This window comes from Phalaenopsis equestris, unplaced genomic scaffold, assembly GCF_001263595.1.
Source record: "Phalaenopsis equestris unplaced genomic scaffold, ASM126359v1 Scaffold000282, whole genome shotgun sequence".
Lineage (NCBI taxonomy): Eukaryota > Viridiplantae > Streptophyta > Magnoliopsida > Asparagales > Orchidaceae > Phalaenopsis > Phalaenopsis equestris.
This window is the reverse complement of record NW_018164724.1, coordinates 6,653-30,940: the sequence shown is the minus strand read 5'-3', so window position 1 is coordinate 30,940 and position 24,288 is coordinate 6,653. Positions and strand designations below refer to the sequence as shown.

The 24,288-nt window shown below is 32.8% G+C and overlaps 3 protein-coding genes across 3 annotated transcripts in view; 1 reads left to right on the top strand and 2 right to left on the bottom strand.

The window, feature by feature from the left end:
• The first annotated feature begins 481 nt into the window (after positions 1-481).
• Positions 482-8,219, top strand: LOC110024953 (11-beta-hydroxysteroid dehydrogenase 1B-like). Its single transcript, XM_020725156.1, is given in 7 exon segments — positions 482-594; positions 597-700; positions 3,964-4,156; positions 4,962-5,047; positions 5,330-5,461; positions 6,269-6,433; positions 7,518-8,219. Coding segments are annotated over 7 exon segments (1,062 nt in total). The 5' UTR covers positions 482-515; the 3' UTR covers positions 7,821-8,219.
• Positions 8,220-11,210: 2,991 nt separating this feature from the next.
• LOC110024956 lies at positions 11,211-11,880 on the bottom strand. Its single transcript, XM_020725160.1, has one exon. It carries the CDS (start codon positions 11,772-11,774, stop codon positions 11,400-11,402), a length of 375 nt encoding a protein of 124 aa, XP_020580819.1. The 5' UTR covers positions 11,775-11,880; the 3' UTR covers positions 11,211-11,399.
• A 4,811-nt stretch (positions 11,881-16,691) lies between these two features.
• The window catches only part of LOC110024952 (endoribonuclease Dicer homolog 2a-like), a gene marked incomplete at its 5' end in the record, with an annotated part of 14,070 nt that continues 6,473 nt past the window's right edge, over positions 16,692-24,288 (bottom strand). Inside the window, 2 exon segments of the mRNA XM_020725155.1 lie at positions 16,692-17,346; positions 22,735-23,013. Coding sequence (XP_020580814.1) covers positions 17,002-17,346; positions 22,735-23,013 — 624 coding nt within the window.

Genomic DNA, 24,288 nt, shown 5'->3' with positions numbered 1-24,288 from the left:
AAGGACATATTGATTATTCATTTATCATACTCACCTCAAAATAAAATAAAATAAATAAATAAAAAATAAAAAAAATACAATATTTTTAAATATTAATCGGATTCTTTGACCCAATTACTACTCCCACACAACATTCTAAGCCTTCCTTGTCCAATACCTTCTTCCCCAATCAAACTTTCCCTATAAAACCTATTGTAAGGAACAAACTCATAATTCCTTAAAACAAAAAATAATCGGGCGGTTGGGGAATTGGATGGTTGGCCGTTGGCCATTCCCCTTCCCACTTTATTGTACACTAACCGCATCCTTTGTTATTATGCGGTCACTTTACCTGGCTCTCAAAGTCCTCTGTTGCGGTCACACTTGTTTCAGTCACCGGTGGTGACGGCATCCCCTCCCCTCAAAAATTCATTCCTTCCCTTCAAAAATTGCCCTTTAAAAACCCTACTCCGCCTTCCTCTTTTCCCCGGGCTCCCGCACTTCAGATTCTCTCTCTCTCTCTCTTGGAGCCAGCTATGGATGTGTTCAATGGCTTCCTGAGTGCGATCATGCATGTTTTGGTCGCTGTGCTGCTTCTAATCTATCTTCGATCTCGTGGATTTGGAGACTGATAGCATTTGTCTTCGTTACCCCCTTTTGCAAAGAAGATGTCGGAGGAAAGGTGGTTCTGATAACCGGAGCTTCTTCCGGCATTGGTGAGGTTAGTAGTTTTCTCACAAGTTCTCCCGTTCTTTAATTACTGTTATGAGCAGAGCAGCATTTGATGGACTTGTTGGATTGGTCGGAGTGGGGATTAGGTTTGGGAGAAAAGGGGAATGGATTTGAGCAAGAATTAAATCTTGATTAGGATTGATTTGAAAGCAGTTGAATTCTTTGACCCGTCTCTTTTGTTTGTTGATTAATTTATTAGTGGGGGGCGGTTGTTTATTTAAGGCAGATTTTGAGGTTAGATATGTAAATTAAAAATATGTTTGGATAGGATGCATGAAACTTTGTCAAAAACTATCATATAAAGTAAGACTTATTATATATAGAAAGGGAAAAGTAGCATACACAATTAAATATGATCAAATAATATCGAAGAAAAATGAACTATTAAATCATAGAGAATTTGATGAGAATTGACATTATAGATTTGAATTGTGCTTTGAAATTTTATAGTTTGATTTGGAATGAATGTAATATATGATTAATCAATGAAAACTTGTATTTTATTTGTTTTAAGAATAAATTTGATTAAGTTAAAGTTCATCTTATTCAAATTTATTATCCTGATGTGTCAGCATGTGAAGATTATTAATTTCTTGCATCTTTTGTATAGTAATAATTACTAAATTTAGAGTTGTGATCATATGAAAGCCATCTCTGCAAGTTTTTGCTTTATTTTGAACATGAATTTACCCAATTCATAAGCTTTTACTTATCTAACACCGAACTTCACTTTTTGCATGTTTACCCTCCAAATCCTTCTTATCACTTAAAAAAAATCTCTTTTTTGATATTTAATGAAGTGAGTACTCTTTTTCATGCATAGGCAAAGTGGCATATGTATGTAGAAATGAAGATGAGGTGTTTGATATGTAAATACATAGGAATTGAGCGGTATGTATGTAAATCTTCCTATATATTATTATTCTATGCCCAACTATTTATGAGCAACACTCGCTAATAATTCAGTTCATTTTTTTCCAACACGGTTTTCTGATAAATAATATACTCAAACTCCCTCTTGAATATTAAGGCCCCGTTTTGGGCAGCTTACTTGGTGTGATGCGTTTTGAAAATGCACACAAGACCATTTGGGTAAACTGCGTTTTGACAGTTTTTTCAAAAAGCTGCATTTTCAAACCATTGAAATCAGTGTTTTTACATCATTCCTGACTAGGTGCGGTGACAACTTTTTAGCTGCGGTTTGACTTTTCAAAAAAGAAAAAATCATTGAAATCAGTGTTTTTACATCATTCCTGACTAGCGGTGACAGCTTTCTAGCTGTGGTTTGACTTTTTAAAAAAGAAAAATTAAAAATTATAATAGCCACTGCAGTTTTTTGAACAACAGATTATTTTTTAGCAGCATATTAATAAGCTACAGCTGCCTCAACTGACTCGAATTTGAGGAGCCTTAAATTCCTTATTTTGCTAAATGAAAATTGCTATAATTTTTGTAATATTTTTGCATAACATTTAAATGCAAAGCCGCATTTTTTTTAATTTTCTTTTAGAAAGGTGAGTGTCAAAAATATAAATTTAATATAAACAAAATCTTAATACCAAAGCTTTGATTATAAATTTTAATTAAATTGCTTAGCATTTAAAGAAATGCCAAATTTATGCAGTATTTTATGTCCTACCTGAACTTAATAAATTATTTAAAGGTATAAATAATAGCATGGGCCATTATCACTTATTCTTCGTCATTAATTGTATCACATGCACCTTCAATCATTTATTGTTTCACCTAGTAAGCTTGGAAGCATTTGGTGTTTATCTATACACCGTCCCCACAAGCCAATGAAATTATGAAAGATATTTATCATATTTTGTTTGTAAATGAGTTAATTCAAGCTCCCATTATGATTGTAATTTGAATTTGCTGAGTTTGAAGAAAAGTGAATGGGAGAAATTCGGATAGATAAAGTAAAAGATTTAACATTTATGGATTGATTTAAATGGTGTAATTAAATCATTAAATTTATTATCTAATTTAATCCATATTAAAATTTTCCCGTATGAGCCGTTCAATTAACTTGAATTAGGATTGATTCAAATATCATAAACTTCACAAGGAGAGTCGTGGCTGATTTAGATTTGATTTGTTGGCTTTTCAAGATGGTTAGACGAGCTATTTATCGAGCAAAGCTCGAGCTCACTCGCTAGTTGGCTTAGCTTAGTTACACCTCTGAAAACATGTTAGGTAACAAATAAGTAATCATAATTGAAAGAATAAATGCCAATCTTATTAACCAACAAATATAGAAATGTAAATGATTTTATTTATTTTTTACCAAAATTTTAATTAGGCTTCCCTCTATAAAATCATGGATTTTTAAATGAAAAGCAACAAATTTATAAATCCTAAAACCCATACATGAATTTTATATAATTTGGTATTTCTGAGTTTGTATCGGGCAATAAATGTAATGGATGGATTATGATGGGTTAATTAGTCATTATAGGTTAATAGTATGAGTGAAGACTTTTGCATTGATGATTTCTTTTTGTTTGAAAAGTTTAGATGCATGCCACACAATTCTTATGCATTTACATATCTAAGACATAAAGTTTAATGTTTACATTTATAACATTTAGGTGCTAGAAACCCATGCATGAAAAGGTGTATTTCACTTTTAAAAAGTTCATGATACAACAACAGCAACAAAACCTTTATCCCACTAAATGTGGTCGGCTACATGATTCCTTTTTAAAAAGTTCATGATAGTGATATTTTTAATGTGATATTGAATATTTGAGTCTTATATACATATGGAAGTTTCGGCGTTCAGTATGTAAATTTATAAGAATTATGTGGTATCATGTAATTTGGTATTCCTAAGAGGTTATGTTACATGTGAATTAAAATTGGAAATCTCTAAGTTCGCAAAATTTATATTACTATTAGATTAAATTCATGACATCTAACATTACTTTCTTCACATTTAAACCGTACAAAATGCTCCGTACGAATATTTAATTCTCAACCCATTTGTAATATTCTTATAAATATTTGAGAAGTTTACAAACATATCACCCAAAGTTTGATATTTACCCTTATAACGCTTTCGTGCCATAAACTTATGCATGAAAATGTGTATTTCGCTTTTAAAATGTCTGTGATGGTGTTATTTTTGATGTGATGTTAAGAATTTGAGTGGCATACGTATAAATATGACTGTTTATGTGTTAGATATGTAAATACATGAAAATTATGTGGCATGTATGTAAATGCCCAGATTTTTTATCACAGGAACTGGCTTACCAATACGCAAGTAGAGGAGCCTTTCTGGTTCTCGTAGCCAGAAGGGAGCAAGCTCTAAGAAATGTTGCTAAGGCTGCAATGGAGAAAGGCTCCCCAGATGTGTTAGCGATCAAAGCAGACATCTCCAGACAGTCAGAATGCAAGAGGGTCATTGATGAAGCCATCGCTCACTTCGCCCAATGTAAAATTTTTTCCTGGAAGATTTACATACATACCACTCAATTCCTATGTATTTACATATCTAACATCTAAAATTCAATTTTTTGCATACATACCACCATACCTATGCTTGAAAATGTGTATTTCACTTTTTAAAAGTTAAAATAGTGGTATTTTTGAAGTGATATGAAAGTCAAAAAAATAAAGTTTAGTTAGATATGTAAATACGTAGGAATTTGGTGGTATGTATGTAAATGCCTCCTATTCAGTGATCGCATTTCTTATATATTTACATATCTAACACCTAAAATTTTATATTTACATATCTAACAATCAAATCTTTAACATCAAATAAAAAATACCACTATTACTAGCTTTTTAAGAATGGGATACACCTTTTCATGCATAAGTTTATGACATCGAATTGTTATAAATATGAATATCAAAATTAGGGTCATATATATATATATATATATATATGAAAATACATAAGAATTGTGTGATATCTATGTAAATTTTTATTGGCTTTATTAATTACTAGAAGATTTACATACATATCACTCAACTCCTATCTATTTACATATCCAACACTTACTTAAAGTTTTACTTATATGTCACCTTAGCTATGCATGAAAAGGTGCACTTCATTTTTTAAAAGTTATAATAGTGGGTTTTTTGATGTGATATAAAAGATTTGGGTGGTAGAAATATAAAAAAAAAACAATGTTTAGGCATTACACATGTAAATACATAAGAATTGAGTGGTATTTATATAAATGTCCCTTAATTAATTAATTACTACTCAATACTCCTATTTTGTATTGCAGTGAATCATCTTGTTGTTAATGCTGGGCTTCTTTCCAGTTCTCTCTTTGAAGAGATCACTAATATATCTGCTTTCAACCAAGTTATGGTAAGCACACAGTGTAAAAGTTTGTTTGGTTTGGATACTGCTTTTGGTAAAAGTTAAATATGTTTTTCCATGCATAGATTTATGACACTAAGGTATGGTAAGTGTAAATATCAAATTTTGGATGTTAGATATATAAATACATAACAATTATGTGGTATATATGTAAATTTTTCTAATTTTTTTTTTCAAACTGTCAGTTAAATTAGAAGATCATAAAAATCTTTTAATTGTTTTTCTTAAGCTCTAATTTTTTTGCAAATTTAACTATTTGAGTTTTCACAGGATGTAAATTTCTGGGGTGCAGTATACACAACTTATTACGCTGTTCCACACTTGAAGAATAGCCGAGGCAATATTATCGTCACAGCCTCGGTAGCTGGTCGTGTCCCTACTGCAAGAATGAGCTTTTATAATGTAAGGGGGAAAAAGAAAACCTTAGCTTCTTTTTTTATTATTCGGATCTGTTTGGGGAGAAAATATTATGTGCGGGGCGGACCGCACTTCCGGACGATGGTCTAGATGAGGCGACGCAGCCGTGTATTGCACGAATTCCCATCCGAACTTTTGTCCGGACGTGCGGTCGCCGCCGCGAATAATATTTGCTCCTGTTTGGGTTAATTTTCTTACTATTTTGTCTTTTAGAAATATGAAGCTGCTTTTTATAACTTGTTCTGCTAAGGGTGACAATTATAGTAAATGGGTCATACTACTTTTTAAAGAATTTTATTTATCAACCATATTCAAAGAAGTTATTCTGCCTTTAATAGCTTCACAATCACCATTAAAAAGGGGGGCATTTATATACATACCCACCCAATTCCTATGTATTTACATATCTAGCACCTGAACTGTACTTTTTTACATTTATACCACACAAATGTTTCACATCACATCAAAATGTATGTATGTAAAAATTGATGTTCAGGTGTTAGATATGCAAATACATAGGAATAGAGGGGTATGTATGTATTGTTTCTTAAAAATTTGTAGCTGCCCAAAACACAAGAAATCATTGCGTTTGGAGTCCGCATGTCTGGAGGACGGTCTGGATAGACCGCCGTGGGATGCACGGCGGTCTGGCCGCTTGGGCTGCTATCTAGTCTTGCAGTCATCCTCACGTAATGATTTTCCCCCAAACGGTCCATCATTCTTCTCCTTCTCCTTACCCTATAGTTAAATCTTTAATTTGATGATTAAATGTTTAATAATTCAATTTCACAGGCAAGCAAGGCTGCATTAATAAGATTCTACGAAACACTAAGAGCAGAATTTGGATCAGACATTCGGATCACTATACTGACACCAGGATATGTGGCTTCTGAGCTTACAAAGGGAAAATTTCTTCAAAAAGGAGGTGAAATTGAAGTCAGCGAGGAGATTAGAGATGTAAGTAAATTATAACTATATTTCTCAATTTAGAATCATTTACTTAGTTTAAATTTTGAGTTTAGTTTGAAGATAAAAAATCATGCCATTATGTCTCCAAGCTATTTGGTTGAGGGCTTTATTCTCATCCAAGAGTTCTTGGCATTCACATATGTGTGTGGCATTTATGCTTGGACATTAGACATTAAAAAAAAAAGAGGAAAATTTACATAAATATCACTCAATTCCTATGTATTTACATATCTAGTAACTAGCATTTAATTTTTACATACATGCCACCTTACCTATGCATTAAAATGTGTATTTAACTTTTTAAAAGTTAAAATATTAGTACTTTTTATGTGATATGAAATATTTGGGTGGTATAAATGTAAAAAATAAAGTTAGGGTGTTAGATATATAAATACACTCGGATTGGGATGCTTGTATGTAAGGGTGTGTTTGGGACAGCGGTGTCGTGGCAGTTTTGGTAAAATTGTATTTTGCATGCATTTTTAAAAAACTGCAGTGGAAGACTGTATTTTGCAACTTGATTTGTCTAAGTGTGATGACTGTTAGAAAGCTACTACTTTTTAAAAAAAAAGAAATTTGTAATAGTCACCGTAGCTTTTTGAACAACAGTTTCTTCTGCGACAGCTTCATAGTTGTTTCTCAAACAACTACTGTTGTCCCAAACAGACCCTTAATGTGTTTAAATAAAACAAACTAACTAAATAAATAACAAAAGGATTGATGATGCACCAAAAAATTAAATTAATTTTTCGCTCCGATTGGTATCAATCGGCAGACTAATAAGCAAACTTGTAGTTAGATATATTTATCAAGATCAAACTGATTCTCTTACCCTAATCAATCTCAAATTAAGCTTAAAAAGGCATATCCAACACCTAAACTTCGACATCACCAATCTTTTACATCACAACTAACGGTCAGAAGTGAAATACATCTTTCATGCATAGATTTCTATCACCAAAGTATTATAAATGTAAATATCAAACTTATGCATTAGATATGCAAAAACACATATTAATAATGTGTGTATGCATGTAAATATCATTACTTATGGTGATCATCAACTGCGCAGCTTCAGGTTGGGCTATTCCCAGTTGGTTACACAGACAAATTTGCAGAGGTAGTTGTGGAGAGTGCATGCAGGGGTGATGAGTATGTAACTTGGCCTTGTTGGTACAAACCTTTTCATGCAATCATGTTTTTTGCACCAGAATTAATTGATTTGTATTCAAGAGCATTCTATCTCACCAAACCAGGTGTTGATTCCAGTAAGGCACTTAGTAGAAAAATCTTAGAGGTTACAGGTGCAAAAAAGTTTCTATATCCTCCTTCTATTAGATCATCATCCCCTGCTATGTTGGGCAACACAAAGTAGTTTTTTTTTTTGTTTTTTTTTTATTTTAATTTATTTTATAATTATTATTTTTACATAAGTTATCTAAGAAATCAAATGGGGTTTAGTTCAAAAGCATTAGATTGTGATTTTCTTAAATCAAATGTTGAATAGTTTGTGTGTGTGAAATTTGATGTGTAGATGATTTCCTATTTGTTTTGTAATTGATGTTGTGGCCTCATTTAAATTAATGAAAAATAAATCATTTGGAATAAATATTTGTTTGTGAGAGAGACTTATTGTATGGTGCTATTTTATTGTTTCTTATAAATTAAAAATTATATATAGATCTCTCTGTGTGCCTCCAGCTATTGCCTGTTAGTAGAGCAACCCCTTTGAGGTCTTAAGTCTTCTCAGTTCACAGGTTTGAATCCCCATCTCGCTAGTTTGTTGGTAGTGAGGACGATCCTCGAATAGTTTACACATGAGGGTGGTTCGGGGCTTGTATGATAACCTCGAACCATTCTTTTGGAATTATTAAATTTAAATTTCTAAGGTTTATTAAATCCTAGTTCAAGAAATTAAAATATGTATATTTAGCTATATTTTAAAAATACTCAAAAAACTTTTCATTATTTCAAGTTGCTTTTGATCAACTCAAAATATATCTGGTTTTATCATCTTTATTATCAAAACCATTATGAGACATTGTATCTACATCTTGCAATATCTCTATATGTGATAAGTTTCGTCCTAATTTGGGAGGAGCAGAAGGTTCAACAATTGATGCAAAAAGTTAAAGAATTTATATAAGTTTGGCAAATGAGTTTAAATGAATTTGAATGTGGGGGGATAAATCCAGCTGATCGGAGCTTATGATTTTTAGATATGATTTAGCGAAAATAAATAGATAGAAGAAAGTTGAAGATTTGATATAAGTTTAGTAAACGAGTCAAATTCTAATGTCAATTACATAAAGACCACCCGAAACATGCTTTTTACAAATCAACCCACCCCATTGCATACATTTTTCAAAATTCACTCAAATATCAAAATTCAGGGTGATTAATTTGTAAATATTAATGTTTCAGGGGGTTTGCTGTAAATATACCTAAATTGTAAGATTGCATAAAAAAACAATGGCTGAGATTTAATCATCAAATATAAACTGAAAGGCTGACATTTCTTCTGAAAAAAAAAAAAATAGTATAAATAATTGAAATTATAAAGTTAAAAACTATAACTAATATAAAATAATAATATTAGAATTTTTAAATAACATCCAATATAAAAATGCTTTTAAAAAACGCAAGTTATAAATGTTAATTCAACGAAAAATTATTCCATATGGACCACGCAGCCGGATCTAAATGTTAATTCAACGAAAAATTATTCCATATGGATCGGACACCCCACGCAGCCGGATTGTAAATCACTTGATTAATGGTCCCGATGTATTTTAGTGGGCCTCACCTAAATTTTAAAAAAAAAAAACAAAAATAATCCTGACCGCACTTGATTAATGGTCCCGATGTATTTTAGTGGGCCCCACCTAAATTTTTTAAAAAAAAAACGAAAATAATCCTGACCGTAGACACCGCATGCAGAGATGCATGCGGTGTCCGCACGCAATAATTTCTCCAATTCCACAGCTCAAGGAAAACGCCATTTTTATTTGAAGGAAAGCAATTATAATTAAAAATTTACCTGCATGCCACTAAATTTCTACTTATTTACATATCTAACACCTAAACTTTAATTTTTACAAACATATCATCTTACTTATAATATATTTTTTATTTACATGCATAACTACTTTTAGTATTACATATGTAAATCTCGCTAAAAAGAGAGAGCATTTACATACATATCACCCAAAATTATAAAATTTGCATATCTCACATTTATTGTTTACATAAACAACACCATTTCGAAATCTGAAGTTGATTTGGGTAGAATAAAAGTGATTTTCATAATATGTGAGTAAGAGCCCGTTTGGGGCAGTTTATAAGTGCAGCAACGTTTTTGAAAACGCCGTCTAAACGTTTGGTTTGCGTTTTTTATTTTAAAACGCTACCTGCCGCATTTAGGTTTTTTACAGTAAACGTAAGTTGCGGGTCGACTCCCGCAGTCAACCCGCAAGCTGCGTTTCAGAATAAGATGTTTATCTTGAAACGCACAAGCTGACTCAAACAGACCCTAAATCTACTAATTTCAAAAAGCAATAATATGATGCAAAAAAAAGTTAGTTAGCTCTAAATTTGATACGTGCTAGAAAATTTGTGGCAGTTGAGTAGCAGATTGTCGTTTAGCGTAGTACAAAGATTCAACACACTTGAAAAAAAAAAACTAATAATGACACCATAAATTTTTACGTATTAAACTCAGAAAGAGAAAAAAACATGGGATTTTACACAACCGAAGAGTTCCACTATAAAAATATGATTTCATTTGCAACTACTTGTCTCACAAACACGAAATGATGACTAGGTTTCTCAAGCTACAACGTCGATGTGCTGATGAATTTGTTGATAGGAACTGGTGGTGATAGATAGCGATTGATGACGCTGGTCGGTGACTGTTGATAATAATTAACACTGATCAACGACGGTTGGTGGCGGTCGACGGAGGTTGGCGGTGATCTACAAAGGTTGGCGGTGGTTGACATCAGTTAGGTGGTCGACGATGATTAGCGAAAGTCGAAGACGATCAGCGTTGATCGATGGTGATCGACGGTGATGGTGCTGAACTTCAACTCCTTAAAACTTCAAATTTTTTCTCATATCTCAACGTCTAATCCACTCTCATGAAAGTGATGGAGCTCTATTTATAATGTTTTGTATGCAATTAATGCAGAAATCCGAATCAATTTGATTAGACGATCCGGAGAGCTTCCTTCGATTAGACAGCGTTTGATGATGGACATTTGAATGTCTTAACAATACCAGAATTGAGCAATCTTGAGCTCGTCGGCTTCGTCCCGTCGAGACGCTCAATTTGACTATAAACCTATTAAATTTGACATTCGTTCGACCTTCAAAATATTTCTAGAAAACTTCAAAGAGTGGTTTAATGACTTTAATCTGAGATTGATTTGACTAATTTTGATATCATTAGTTCTGTCTCGTTGAGCCGGCCAATTTGACTAAGAGTTTGCTGAAACCAGAGCTCTGGATGACCTTTTATCGAAATTTAAATATTTTTGCTCAAAAAATTACCCCGAGATCTGTATCATGCCTCCAAATTCGTGATAGAAGATTAAAATTTATTGGAACCTTATCAAAATTATTGAATGAATGGCACATGATCGCCAATAATTCTACTGTTTTTTGACACGAAAACTTTGTTCTTTTGCCATGACACAAATACAGAATTCATATATATATATATATATATATATATATAATCATAAAAAATCAAATAAACAGAAAGAAAAAAAAAAACAGAACTCCATTTATTTCATTTATAAAAAAACACAAAACATAAAATATATGAAGCCCCAAAAAGACCAATACACGAATTTCTCCATCTCCACGCTTCCAAACCCTAACACCCTAAACTATAGATTCAACGGCCGATACCTTAGACCAGCACATTGTTCACAACTAAATTCCTAAAACCCTAGCAATGGATTTTAGAAGCAACAAGAGGGAAATCCTGCGGAGTTAACCAAGCATACTTAAATCTTACCAGCGCACCGGGAGCGCCCGCCCCCCCGCCGCCGACAAGACACCGTTCTTCGTCGAGCGGTTTGATCGATCTCGGATCGACGGCTTCCACGCTGCTGAGGCCGTAGCAGCGAACCACAACCCTAGATTGCAGACAATGGCAGAGATTGCTTACATGCACCTCGTATTCCGGTTTTCCTTCGACGATCCGACCGGTTCGAGACTGGTGGACGGAGATATCGGAGCTCCGGCAAGGGGCGGATCGAGCTCCGGAGATGGCGAGGAAGAGAGCCGCTAGGATTGAGAAGAGCTTGAGAGGTCTGGGCATGGCGGACTCGCTTTCTTCTGCTTCTCGAAATTAGGGTTTTTCGCTGTTATCTCGATGGAGATTTGGGAATGGAGGCAGGGTTTTTATAAGAGGTGGGAGTGTGAATGCCGGGAGTTGTGTTTGAAGGCATGTGAAGGCACCGCATGAGGAATTTCGGGTTGAGTTATTTACACATTTTACCCTCTATTATTATGTATTTACACATCTACCAAACATTTTCTTTTTATACCAATACAAATATATATATATAATATATAAAGTTAAATGCAAGGCTGTGAATTTAGCTTGAAGATCCTTAACCGTTTGGAGATTAATTTGAATTTTGATTTGGATTGAAATCGAACTAAAATAAATGAGCCGAGCTACAAGTCAAAATTTTGGATCTAGTTTCTTTTCGAGCTGATCCCAACTAAGCTCGTAATCGGATCTTCAATAGCCATAGTTAAATGCATCTTGTGATGCATACTTAAGATATAATAAAAAAGTGGTATTTGAGAATATCACTTTTCATATGTGCTTATTCGTTCCTGTAAGGATATAACTCGGGTCAGAAGGATCTTACAACTGACAAATCAACTCCCTCACGATGAGATATATATATATATATATATATTGAAATTTAAGGGTTGGATGTGTAAAAACATAAGAATTGAGTGGTATGCATGTAAAACCTCGCTCGTCATTTATTTTATGGGTTATTTAGACGAGTGGGCCCCATTGCATGTGAGGCCGGCGGTAATGGTGGGGAGGCATGAAAAGGAGGAAGATGCCAATTTAGGTTAGGGTTGAAAGATGGGATATCAAGACTGAATTAATTTTTTATATATTTTTGATATATCCTCAATAAATGTTTATAATGAAACTTGAAGTATGCATGAAAGATTTTGAATTCACATTAAAGATCATATAGAACTTTGATTTCAAAAATTTTATAAGCTAAATTGACTGGTTCGACGAGACGGACTCAATGACGTCATAATTGATCAAATTCAAGTTTGATCAAAATAAGATCGAATGGTTAAATAACTTCTAAAAAATTTGGATGGTTAATTAAATGGCCCAATGGATTCCAATTTTAACAAGCTTATGGTAAAATTTAGCGTCTCGACAATGCGAGCACAAGGTTTACTCAATCCAAACATTTTTAAGGAACTCAAATATCAAGAAAATATTATCCGATGAAAGGAATCTTTTTGGCTCGTTAGATGCAGTGGTGCAAATTAGGTCTCTCTTAGACTATAAATAGAGCTTCACCCCTTCCATGAAGAGGGATCAAGATCTTGAACTGCAGAAAGCGTGGAGCATAGAGTAGAAGAAGTTGAGCTCCAGTATTCTATACTGAAAGTCCAACAAACTCCACCGCTCCGGCAGTCGTCGATCACCGTTGACCACCGCTTTCCGATTGTCGTTCACTGCCCCCTGCTCATTGCAATGAGTCTCCTTACAGAGTCCCGATGTATGCTGCATAGTAAGATAACACAATGTAGAGGAATGACCAACCTTACCGAGTGACGAAACACATTGTAGAGTAACAATCAACCTTGCGGAGTAACAAAACTTCCTACGGAACAACGCATCATGAAAATGATGTACCAACACACCCTGAAGATGTAACGCCTCAAAGATGATGCAATGTGCACCCTGCATACAGTGTAGTAACACACCCTAAAGATTGTGTAACAACACACCCCGTAAATGATATAACAAAACGCCCATAATACGTTGCAACGACTTCTCCTAACGACAGTGTAATAACGCACCCAAAATGCGGTGTAACAATGCCCCAAGAATGAGTAATAATGCCAAAAAATGGTGCAACGTGCACCCCACGTATATTGTAGCAACATACCTCAAAGATAGTGCAATGACACCATGAAAATAGTGTAATAATGCACCTTGACTATGGTGTAATGATGTGCACCACATATGGTGCAATAACATCTTTCAAAGGAGTTGTAACAACGCATCCCGTAGTAACTATGTATAATCTCTGTACTCATGATACAACGTTTTTCTCTGGATTTCTGAAGCTCTCTCATTGCATCTCCCAATTTCTGCCTTTATGACCTATAGGCATTATCACGACTTGCAAGGTTCACAGCTGACGCACCTCCCAACTCCGCTCTATGTGGCCTACGAACATTATTACTACACCCAGTTATGGCCTATGTGCAAATACACCTTACATGGCACAAAGCTCACACAACTCTTAACTCCAGTCTTTGCAGCATACAAACGTTATTATAACACTCCGCTATAATTTATGTGACCAACTACGGCCGGCGTGACTCATAGCCCACACAACTACTTACTTTGGCTTCTATGACCTTCAAATGTTATCCCAACTCTCTATTATGACATACATGACAAATTATGACCTTTTGATTTGCTTAGTTGTGGCCTATGTGCAACCAGACAACTTTTATAGTATCAATTGTGGGCTTGTGGTTTATGGTTGTGGCCATGCGATTGAATCGTTGCTGGCTTTGGATGTGACTTATCATATACATCGCCTAATGCTTACATTGAAATTTCAGACTGATCTCTATAAAATTAATAATTCTATGCATCATTTTAAATATACATGCTTGTTCAAAATTATTTTGGTTAATTCTAATTTCTTCATAGAAATATGTATTTTGGTTATTGTTATATAATTTTAGTTAAAAATTCTTATTTTGACTGTATTTTATCGTAAATTCAAACGTTTTGATCGAAACATAAACACAACATTACCGAGCAAATTCAAAACACGAGCCGATTTTGAACATAATGATTAACGAAAAAGCTGAACACGAATTAAACCACGGCTCGTTCATGTTCCGCTCATTTACACCCGTAGTATTTATCCTCCTCATAATCTAGACTTGAGTGTGAAAGGAACACTATTAAACTAAAAAAGCGAATTTTTTTTTAGGGGGACAAAGATAGTACTTCACATAGAAAAAATTTTGATCCGTAGTATTTATCCTCCTCATAATCTAGACTTGAGTGCGAAAGGAACACTATTAAACTAGAAAAGCGAATTTTTTTTTTTTAGGGGGACAAATATAGTACTTCACATAGAAATGATTTTGATCATGATCCTCCACTGTCTGAGACATGTAAATAATGAAGTTTGAGTGTGAGCTAAGTAAATTATTACATTCAAATGTGCCATATGGTATGTAAATCCCCCATTTTTTAAAATTTATTGTTTATATCCATACATATCAAAGTGTTGAATTTGATTATATATTTTGCATGTTACAAATTTAGAAATTGCACTATAGTTCCATATGTTGCCTTATATGACTTGTGTTTGGGAAATTTACATAGATACCCCATTTTTTTTCTTAAAATATTGGGCTTACTCAAAGGAGTCACATGGAGTGTTTGGAAGATAAGCTTCAATCCACATGGGGTTTGGTAATTTGAGTGTGTGAGTCAGCAATGATGCATGTGAGGGAGGGAGGGTTGGGGGGGAGAATATAAATAAATAAATAATTAAGGAAATGGTATATTGGTCAGTGGGATCTAATAGAATAAATGTTTGTTAAAATTTTGTACTATTTATGCATATATATATATATATATATATATATACATATCCCACTCTCCATGATTTTGGTTGGCATCTACGAAGTCACTCTCCATGATTTTGGTTGGCATCTACGAAGTCAGTTTTAAGTTCCCTGGGGTCACAGATTTGTGCCCGCTGGAGTGCATCTACCTTGTAGCGCGAGGTCAAGTGGTTAGATACCTAAAAATGGCTAAGGGCTCGTATCATAGCCTTCGACCATTCTTTTAATATATATATATATAATATTATGTCATCAACATTAATGGACAATATAAATCAGATATATAACTAAAACCAAATGATGCTACATACTCCTAGACTAGGCTAGCCCAACTAGCTCGAACCAAATCTAACATAGCGAACCTATCAATGATGGTCAGCAATGGCAACGACGACTACAAAAGTAGTTCACCAACAACAAGCTTTTTTGAGGGCCCTAGCTAGCTCATTACACTTTAGGTTTAGTATTTAAAAACCATATTTTTGTTTAAGAATAAAGTGCCCAAATAGTGACTCAGTTTGAGAATCTTCAAAACGATAACTACTTCAGCCCAAATTTAAAAAATGTTTAAGAATAAAGTGCCCAAATAGTGACTCAGTTGATAACTATTTCAGCCCAAATTTAAGAAAAAAATATTTTAACATTTCTATAAATTATGAGACTGAAATAACTTCATGTAAATAGTCAGGGACAATTTAATATGCATGAATATAACATTTCATGTCATTACAATGTAAATTATATTACTAGGGTCAAATGATGCTACATACTCCTAGATGAACATAACCGACGAGCTCAGACCATATCTAGAATATCCAATCAATCAATGATGGTCTGGCAACAATGACCACAAGCCGCTACCACATCAAATTCTCAACAATGTATCCATGAACATACAAAAAATCTCACAAGCAAGTGGATCATCAAAATTTCAATCTATAAATCTTAAAAAAACACAAATTTGAAATGATTCAAAAGCATTAATCTCATATTTTCTTTCTATGAATCAACTCATCAACTTTCTCTGATTATTTAATCTTATCATTTGATTTATATGCTTAATTAATCACACTAATTAGTTTTTTTTTATGACCGTTAGCTCTAACTATGATCTTATCATTTATGACATTGCAATAACTTCTTAAAACAGCAGTCCAGATATCAGAATAATAACATATTAGATGTATCATAACAATAGCAGACTTTGGCAAACAGAATCACTTATAGAGATTTTCTATTAAAAAGAGTGCACAAATTACATCCAAAATTGACTATTTAGAAAACTGACACTAGACCAGAAGAAAAATAAATTATGGAAATTTACAAACATACCGCACAATTCTTATGGATTTAACATATCTAACACCTTGGCGTTATAAACCTATACATAAAAATATGGTAAAATGCACATAAAATGATTTACGAATGTAATAATTAAAGTTTCGGTGTTAGACATGTAATTACGTAAGAATTACGTCGTCATGTATGTAAATGTCCCAATAAATTATCAAACTTATGTATTCAATACATGCGAGTGCCACAAAACTAACTAACAAATAAATAAATAACTAAACATTTGAAGGGCCACATTGCAAATGAAGATGACTGGATGGTAGTTTTATAAATAGTTAAATTTGGAGGAAAACAAAAGAAAAAATTGCATTTCAAGCAGGGATGATGTTTTTAAGAGAAACTAATACTTCTTTTGAGGCTAGCTTTTTGGCTACCTGCTTGTTTATTGCTGTAGAGGTAGCTCTATGAACACAACCGGCAGCATCTACGTCCGCCGTAACCGTCGCTAAGCCGCCGGAGCAAACTGAAGAGAAAGACTTTGTGTATGATTTCTGGGAGCATAATTCTTCAAGCTCCCTAACAGGATGGATTTCCAATGTATCAGGGCTGACTAAAGGCTCCAGCAATGGCCGGATGCTGTTCCAAACAATCTTTTCGTTACAGCCCGAGTCAAGATAGATCGCGCCGGCAATTGACTCGATTACATCGGCTAGTACCTGTCGATCAAATTGGGTGGGTGGGAGGTGAGGTCTAATATAAACCAAAGCAAAAAATTATGTATGAAAAAGTGTATGTCACGTTTATAAAGTTGAAAATTGTAATATTTTGATGTGATATTGAAATTTTGAGGGTTATAAACATAGATATGAAAGTTAAGGTGTAGATATCTAAATAGATAAGAATTGTGGGGCATGTAAAGATATGCCCAAAGAAGGCACCAAAAAAATAGAATAACATTTATAAAAGGGCCTTAATGAAATAATCACAAATAAGATTTGCGACTAATTTGAGGTAATGCAATTTCTTCATGGAGCGAAAACATGCGTCTACAACCTAGCAAAAATAAAAAATCACCAGAAAGGTCATCGAGTAATGTTGCCATTCCTAAATAAATCTTACATTATAACCAAAACAATTGATATCTTTTATATTTTTCAATCAGGAAGAACGGAAATTAGAAAACTAAATTAGGAGTTTTCTATAATTAGAAGCTTCCTTATTTAAATTATTTTCAATATCTTTATTCTAAATTATTTTCCTCTTAGTTGAATATTTAGATTAGAAATATGTATTATTAAATTACTTAAAATAGATTATATAAAATATTTTGTACCTAAAAAAGATTGTAAGATTATTATTTAGTGGAATGAAAGCAAAGGGAAAAGACATGGAGCCTATTCAGTATTCAACCTATTTCACTCAAAACTTGACATGGTATCGGAGCCAAATTTTTGCGCTAACCACCGATAATCGTTGGAGGACCGTCAATGCTCCCTTCCCACCGGTCTTCTTGCGAGACGGAAAGGGATGAACTATTTCTTTGTCTTGATTCTCGCTACGTCTTCTTCGTTCTACTTCCTCTTCCTGTTCGACTCGAACAGTCTCGACGGAGCCTCTCCTTTGTTCAAACTTTGGCAAACCCTAGATCTCCAGCTTCGTCCGCTTCGCTGGACAGTGGTTTAGGTTTTCTGTTTCCTTCTCGCCTCCTCAGTTTTCTCTATTTTGAGTTTGCAAATTCTAGTAAGATTCACACGACGCACTCGACCTTCTCATCCAATCTATTTTTCCTTCAAAAGCTTCGAGTTTTGCATTCAAGATTTGATCATTTTGGCTGGTTTCCTAATGTTTGGAGGTGAGAATAGAAATTTTTTTTTTTGGTATTCAATGTATTTGTAGCGGAAGCATGCAGTGGTTGAGCCTTTCTGTTGATGTTTATAAGAAAGTTGTTTCCTTGAACTTGTATTGCCGCGTTATTTTGTAGCTTCTTTTCCCGGCTTTCTTCCCCTTCTCATATATTTCTGCTCTAGTGCCGATCAATGTAAATGAGGATTATTTCCATGAAATCGAACTAAAGCGTTTCCCACTGGTTAAAAAAAAAAGGAAGCATTTGTTTTTTTTTCTTTAGGAGCGATCTCTTTTGCAACAACTTTAGATCTTCTGCACTTTCGCTTCGGCTTCGTCAGCTTCGACTTCTGATTCTTCGTCTCACTCAAAGATTGAAGGCTTCGACACTCCTTCCTAGACCCACGACTTCACCATCTCGGCTTCATGACTTTTGGCGTGAAGATCAAGGAACAAATCATCCTCATTGTCGCAGGAAGAATCAATAGCATTTGGATCGTATAACATGATGTGGATCCTACTTATGGGTTATGATCAATAGCTTTAGGATCAGGATGCGGATCCTACTTGAGGCTATGATCGATAGCATCTGAATCGTGAAATTGGATCCTTTTTGTGGGCTATGATCGGTGGCATTTGGATCAGAATGCAGATCCTACTTGTAGGCTATGATCAATAGCATCTGAATCTTGTAATTGGATCCTATTTGTGGGCTATGATCGGTAGCATTGGATCAGGACGTGGATCCTATTTGTAGGCTATAATCGATAACATCTGGATCGTGTAACTTAATCTTATTTGTGGGCTATGATCAGTAGCATTTGGATCACGTAACTAGAAGCAGATCCTTCTTGTGGCTATGATTCGAATTTCTGGACGAGAATGATAAAGGATTTCTTGCTTTTCTCTGCTCAAATCATGTTATGGTTCAGGAGTTGTCTCTGGGCTTTGGCATTATCAGCTTCGACACTCATGGTCAATAGCATTTGGATCAGGACGTGGATCCTACTTGAGGCTATGATCGATAACATCTGAATCGTGAAATTGGATCCTATTTGTGGGTTATGATCGGTGGCATTTGGATCAGAACGCAGATCCTACTTATAGACTATGATCAATAGCATCTGAATCTTGTAATTGGATCCTATTTGTGGGCTATGATCGGTAGCATTGGATCAGGACGTGGATCCTATTTGTAGGCTATAATCGATAACATCTGGATCGTGTAACTTAATCTTATTTGTGGGCTATGATCAGTAGCATTTGGATCACGTAACTAGAAGCAGATCCTTCTTGTGGCTATGATTCGAATTTCTGGACGAGAATGATAAAGGATTTCTTGCTTTTCTCTGCTCAAATCATGTTATGGTTCAGGAGTTGTCTCTGGGCTTTGGCATTATCAGCTTCGGCACTCATGTAGAAATTTAAATTATTTTCCATTAAATAAATGTCATGAATACATACATTAGATTATTATTATATTTTTATAGACATGAAAACCCAACAAGCATATTATTAGAAATTTAAATTATTTTCCATTAAATAAATGTCATGAATACATACATTAGATTATTATTATATTTTTATAGACATGAAAACCCAACAAGCATATTATTAGAAATTTAAATTATTTTCCATTAAATAAATGTCATGAATACATACATTAGATTATTATTATATTTTTATAGACATGAAAACCCAACAAGCATATTATTAGAAATTTAAATTATTTTCCATTAAATAAATGTCATGAATACATACATTAGATTATTATTATATTTTTATAGACATGAAAACCCAACAAGCATATTATTAGAAATTTAAATTATTTTCCATTAAATAAATGTCATGAATACATACATTAGATTATTATTATATTTTTATAGACATGAAAACCCAACAAGCATATTATTAGAAATTTAAATTATTTTCCATTAAATAAATGTCATGAATACATACATTAGATTATTATTATATTTTTATAGACATGAAAACCCAACAAGCATATTATTAGAAATTTAAATTATTTTCCATTAAATAAATGTCATGAATACATACATTAGATTATTATTATATTTTTATAGACATGAAAACCCAACAAGCATATTATTAGAAATTTAAATTATTTTCCATTAAATAAATGTCATGAATACATACATTAGATTATTATTATATTTTTATAGACATGAAAACCCAACAAGCATATTATTAGAAATTTAAATTATTTTCCATTAAATAAATGTCATGAATACATACATTAGATTATTATTATATTTTTATAGACATGAAAACCCAACAAGCATATTATTAGAAATTTAAATTATTTTCCATTAAATAAATGTCATGAATACATACATTAGATTATTATTATATTTTTATAGACATGAAAACCCAACAAGCATATTATTAGAAATTTAAATTATTTTCCATTAAATAAATGTCATGAATACATACATTAGATTATTATTATATTTTTATAGACATGAAAACCCAACAAGCATATTATTAGAAATTTAAATTATTTTCCATTAAATAAATGTCATGAATACATACATTAGATTATTATTATATTTTTATAGACATGAAAACCCAACAAGCATATTATTAGAAATTTAAATTATTTTCCATTAAATAAATGTCATGAATACATACATTAGATTATTATTATATTTTTATAGACATGAAAACCCAACAAGCATATTATTAGAAATTTAAATTATTTTCCATTAAATAAATGTCATGAATACATACATTAGATTATTATTATATTTTTATAGACATGAAAACCCAACAAGCATATTATTAGAAATTTAAATTATTTTCCATTAAATAAATGTCATGAATACATACATTAGATTATTATTATATTTTTATAGACATGAAAACCCAACAAGCATATTATTAGAAATTTAAATTATTTTCCATTAAATAAATGTCATGAATACATACATTAGATTATTATTATATTTTTATAGACATGAAAACCCAACAAGCATATTATTTTCTTCTCATTGAGTTATTATGAAAACCCAACAAGCATATTTTTAAGTTATTTTTAGATAACTCATTATATTATTTTTAATATTTTTTTGTAGGTTTTAAGCTTCTGAATAAGATAAATAGAAGAGCAAATAACACGTACAGTAGGCTAGAACAACAAATAAAAATGTAACACTTTTATTTATTAATTAAATTAATTTTTTTTATTGACTCTTCCAAGAATATTTGAATATAAACTATTATTGATAGAAATAAAAAAATCAAATAATTTAATTCTCCCATCAGTTCTATTTTGGTTACTTTCAAGTCCCAAGTCGGGTCGTGACACTCTATGTAATTGCTACGAATTTTTTAAGAAAAAAAATAATTTGTTGTGTCATTTCTGTTATGATTGAATTCTTTATAATCAAATTAGAATATAATCCAAAATCAAATTATGATAAAAGAAATTTTAAATAATAATCAAACACTAAAAGAACAATGAACAAACTATAATAAATTCACCTTCGAATAATAGTAAAAAAACTTAGAACCACAATCTAAAAATGATTTAACTTTAAACCATGATTAATTACTACTCATATCATGATTGGGTTATAGTCCAAATCAAATTACGAGCAAACAATGACTGAACACCAAAAGAGCAATCCATGAACTATAACCAATCCATCTTCGAACAATAGAAATAATTTTGAGAGCCACATAAAAAAAAAGATCAAACTTCCAACCATGATTAACTAATCTTCATATTATAATTGAACCTCTTTCAAACGATCTTGATCCATGACTGAATATTGATTGCATGATTTTCATATTATAATTGAATCTATTTTGAATTATGATATGCATCTTCGAAACATAATCAATCAATAATTGAACCATCTTTTCACATGTTCTAGATACATATATTTTAAAATATGCAGTAATCCTTTGTTTGGGGTATTTTAGTCAGAAAGAAATATTTAGACACATTTTTATGAGAAAGCAAATAAAAGACATAGCTCTCCAATTTTCACTATTATGAGGCAAAAGACAAATTTCCCTTCAATTTTGTTCAACTATGCAAAGATCAGCCAACATTCTATTCCATTGCCTAAGCCTTCAAAGAGCATTACTTCTCAAAACATAACATAACCACTCCCCAACACCCTCAAAAAAATATATATATAACTTGAAAAACAAGTAAAAATTGCACATGAAAAAGTATCCCGTGAAATAATTGAACAAGCAATAAACACAAAATAAATATAGGAATGCTTTACCTTTGGAAGAGCAACACCAGCTTCCCATCCACAAGATGATCCAGAAAAGGATCGTGTGATATTGTTAAGATAAAATGTCATATGTCTATGCAACTCCGGTGATGCATGAAGAATGTGCTTGTTTAAACCAACTTTAGCTGCCGCGTGCGCATAACAATCATTATTAACAGAAGCAGATCTGAGATCAGTCAATAATCCTGGTGTTGCACCTGGATAACTATTATATAAGTGCAAGGTTATCAGATAATCCAGAACAGCATCACCTAAAAACTCAAGCCTCTGCAACAGTAAAAGTTTGAAGTTAGAATTTACTGAAACTTTTGATATTCTAACGACAGTTAATCTTTTACATTGGAGAATAATTTACAAGCTAAAATGAGCTACAATATATCCTATAGGTAGCAAACACAAAATAGGATAATAAAAGGAAAAGCTAATGATAGCGTGCTTTACAATGTCCAACTACAATCAAGGTAACAGCATATGAATCTAGAATTGTCTGAGGGTATAATGTAAAAAAATTGAAAAACCATTTACTCTAGAATTTATGCTAGGAAACATGCCATAGTCTTGGCTATCTCCAAGCCAACAAGTCGTTTAAATAACTGTTCCGCCAAAAAATCATTTAAGTTTTTACCGACACCTCTATGAATTCTCGTTTTTGTCAAATGTTAGTGATCATCTTGATGACGACTTAATGCGGGTGAAGAAATGTGAGAGAACCGTAATTCCACAGGGTCACAGAATCCCATAATTTTGCCGGATTGCAGGAATTCCTGTGAACACAAGAATGTTGTGGCCGATGTTTCCTTAATTCATTCTTCCAGGAATTCCTGTGAACACAAGAATGTTGTGGCCGATATTTCCTTAATTCATCACGCAATTTCTTCCTTTTTTTTTCCTGATTTCCTTTCTATTCCTCTATTTTCGAAGTAGGTCATTCGTTTTTAGGGAACTATCTTAAATGTTATTATTTAATTTAGGAGACTTATACTTTGATTTGAGTGTTACAGGGACTGTAATCTTTGGTTTTTATCCAATGGAGTGATGTATCCTTTTACTTCTACAAATGAAGTGTCTATAACTTGTTTAGGAACAAATGGTCAATCTCCTCGAACTCCACACCATGCCATTTTGTGGTTCTCCTTTGTTGTTTTCAATCGGGATAGCCATCGAACGCCATTTATCTCCCTCTAAATACGGTCGACTGCCTCTATTATCATCCCTTGTCATTCCAGAACCGCCTTCCCCCTAAATCCACTTTTAGGAGTCGTAGAACAATATTATTTGGTATCAGAGCCGATAAACCATAATTTTTCAGGGATTTGTCCTTCATACACCTAATCATAGAATTCATATAACCTAATCTAACCCAAAAAACAAAAATAATAAAAAATAAAAAAAAAATAAAAAAAAATAAAAAAAAAAGAAGAAATTCCACAATCTTCTACTTAACCCTAACCTAGACCTAGACCAAAATTTTTTAAAAATCAAACATTCAACCTCCACCAAAATCTTGCCTCGATGCCTAGTACCAAAACCCTAATTTTAATT

Coding starts and splice junctions, on each gene's coding strand:
- LOC110024956 (XM_020725160.1), bottom strand. CDS start 11,774: ATGCCCAGACCTCTCAAGCTCTTCTCAATCCTAGCGGCTCTCTTCCTC.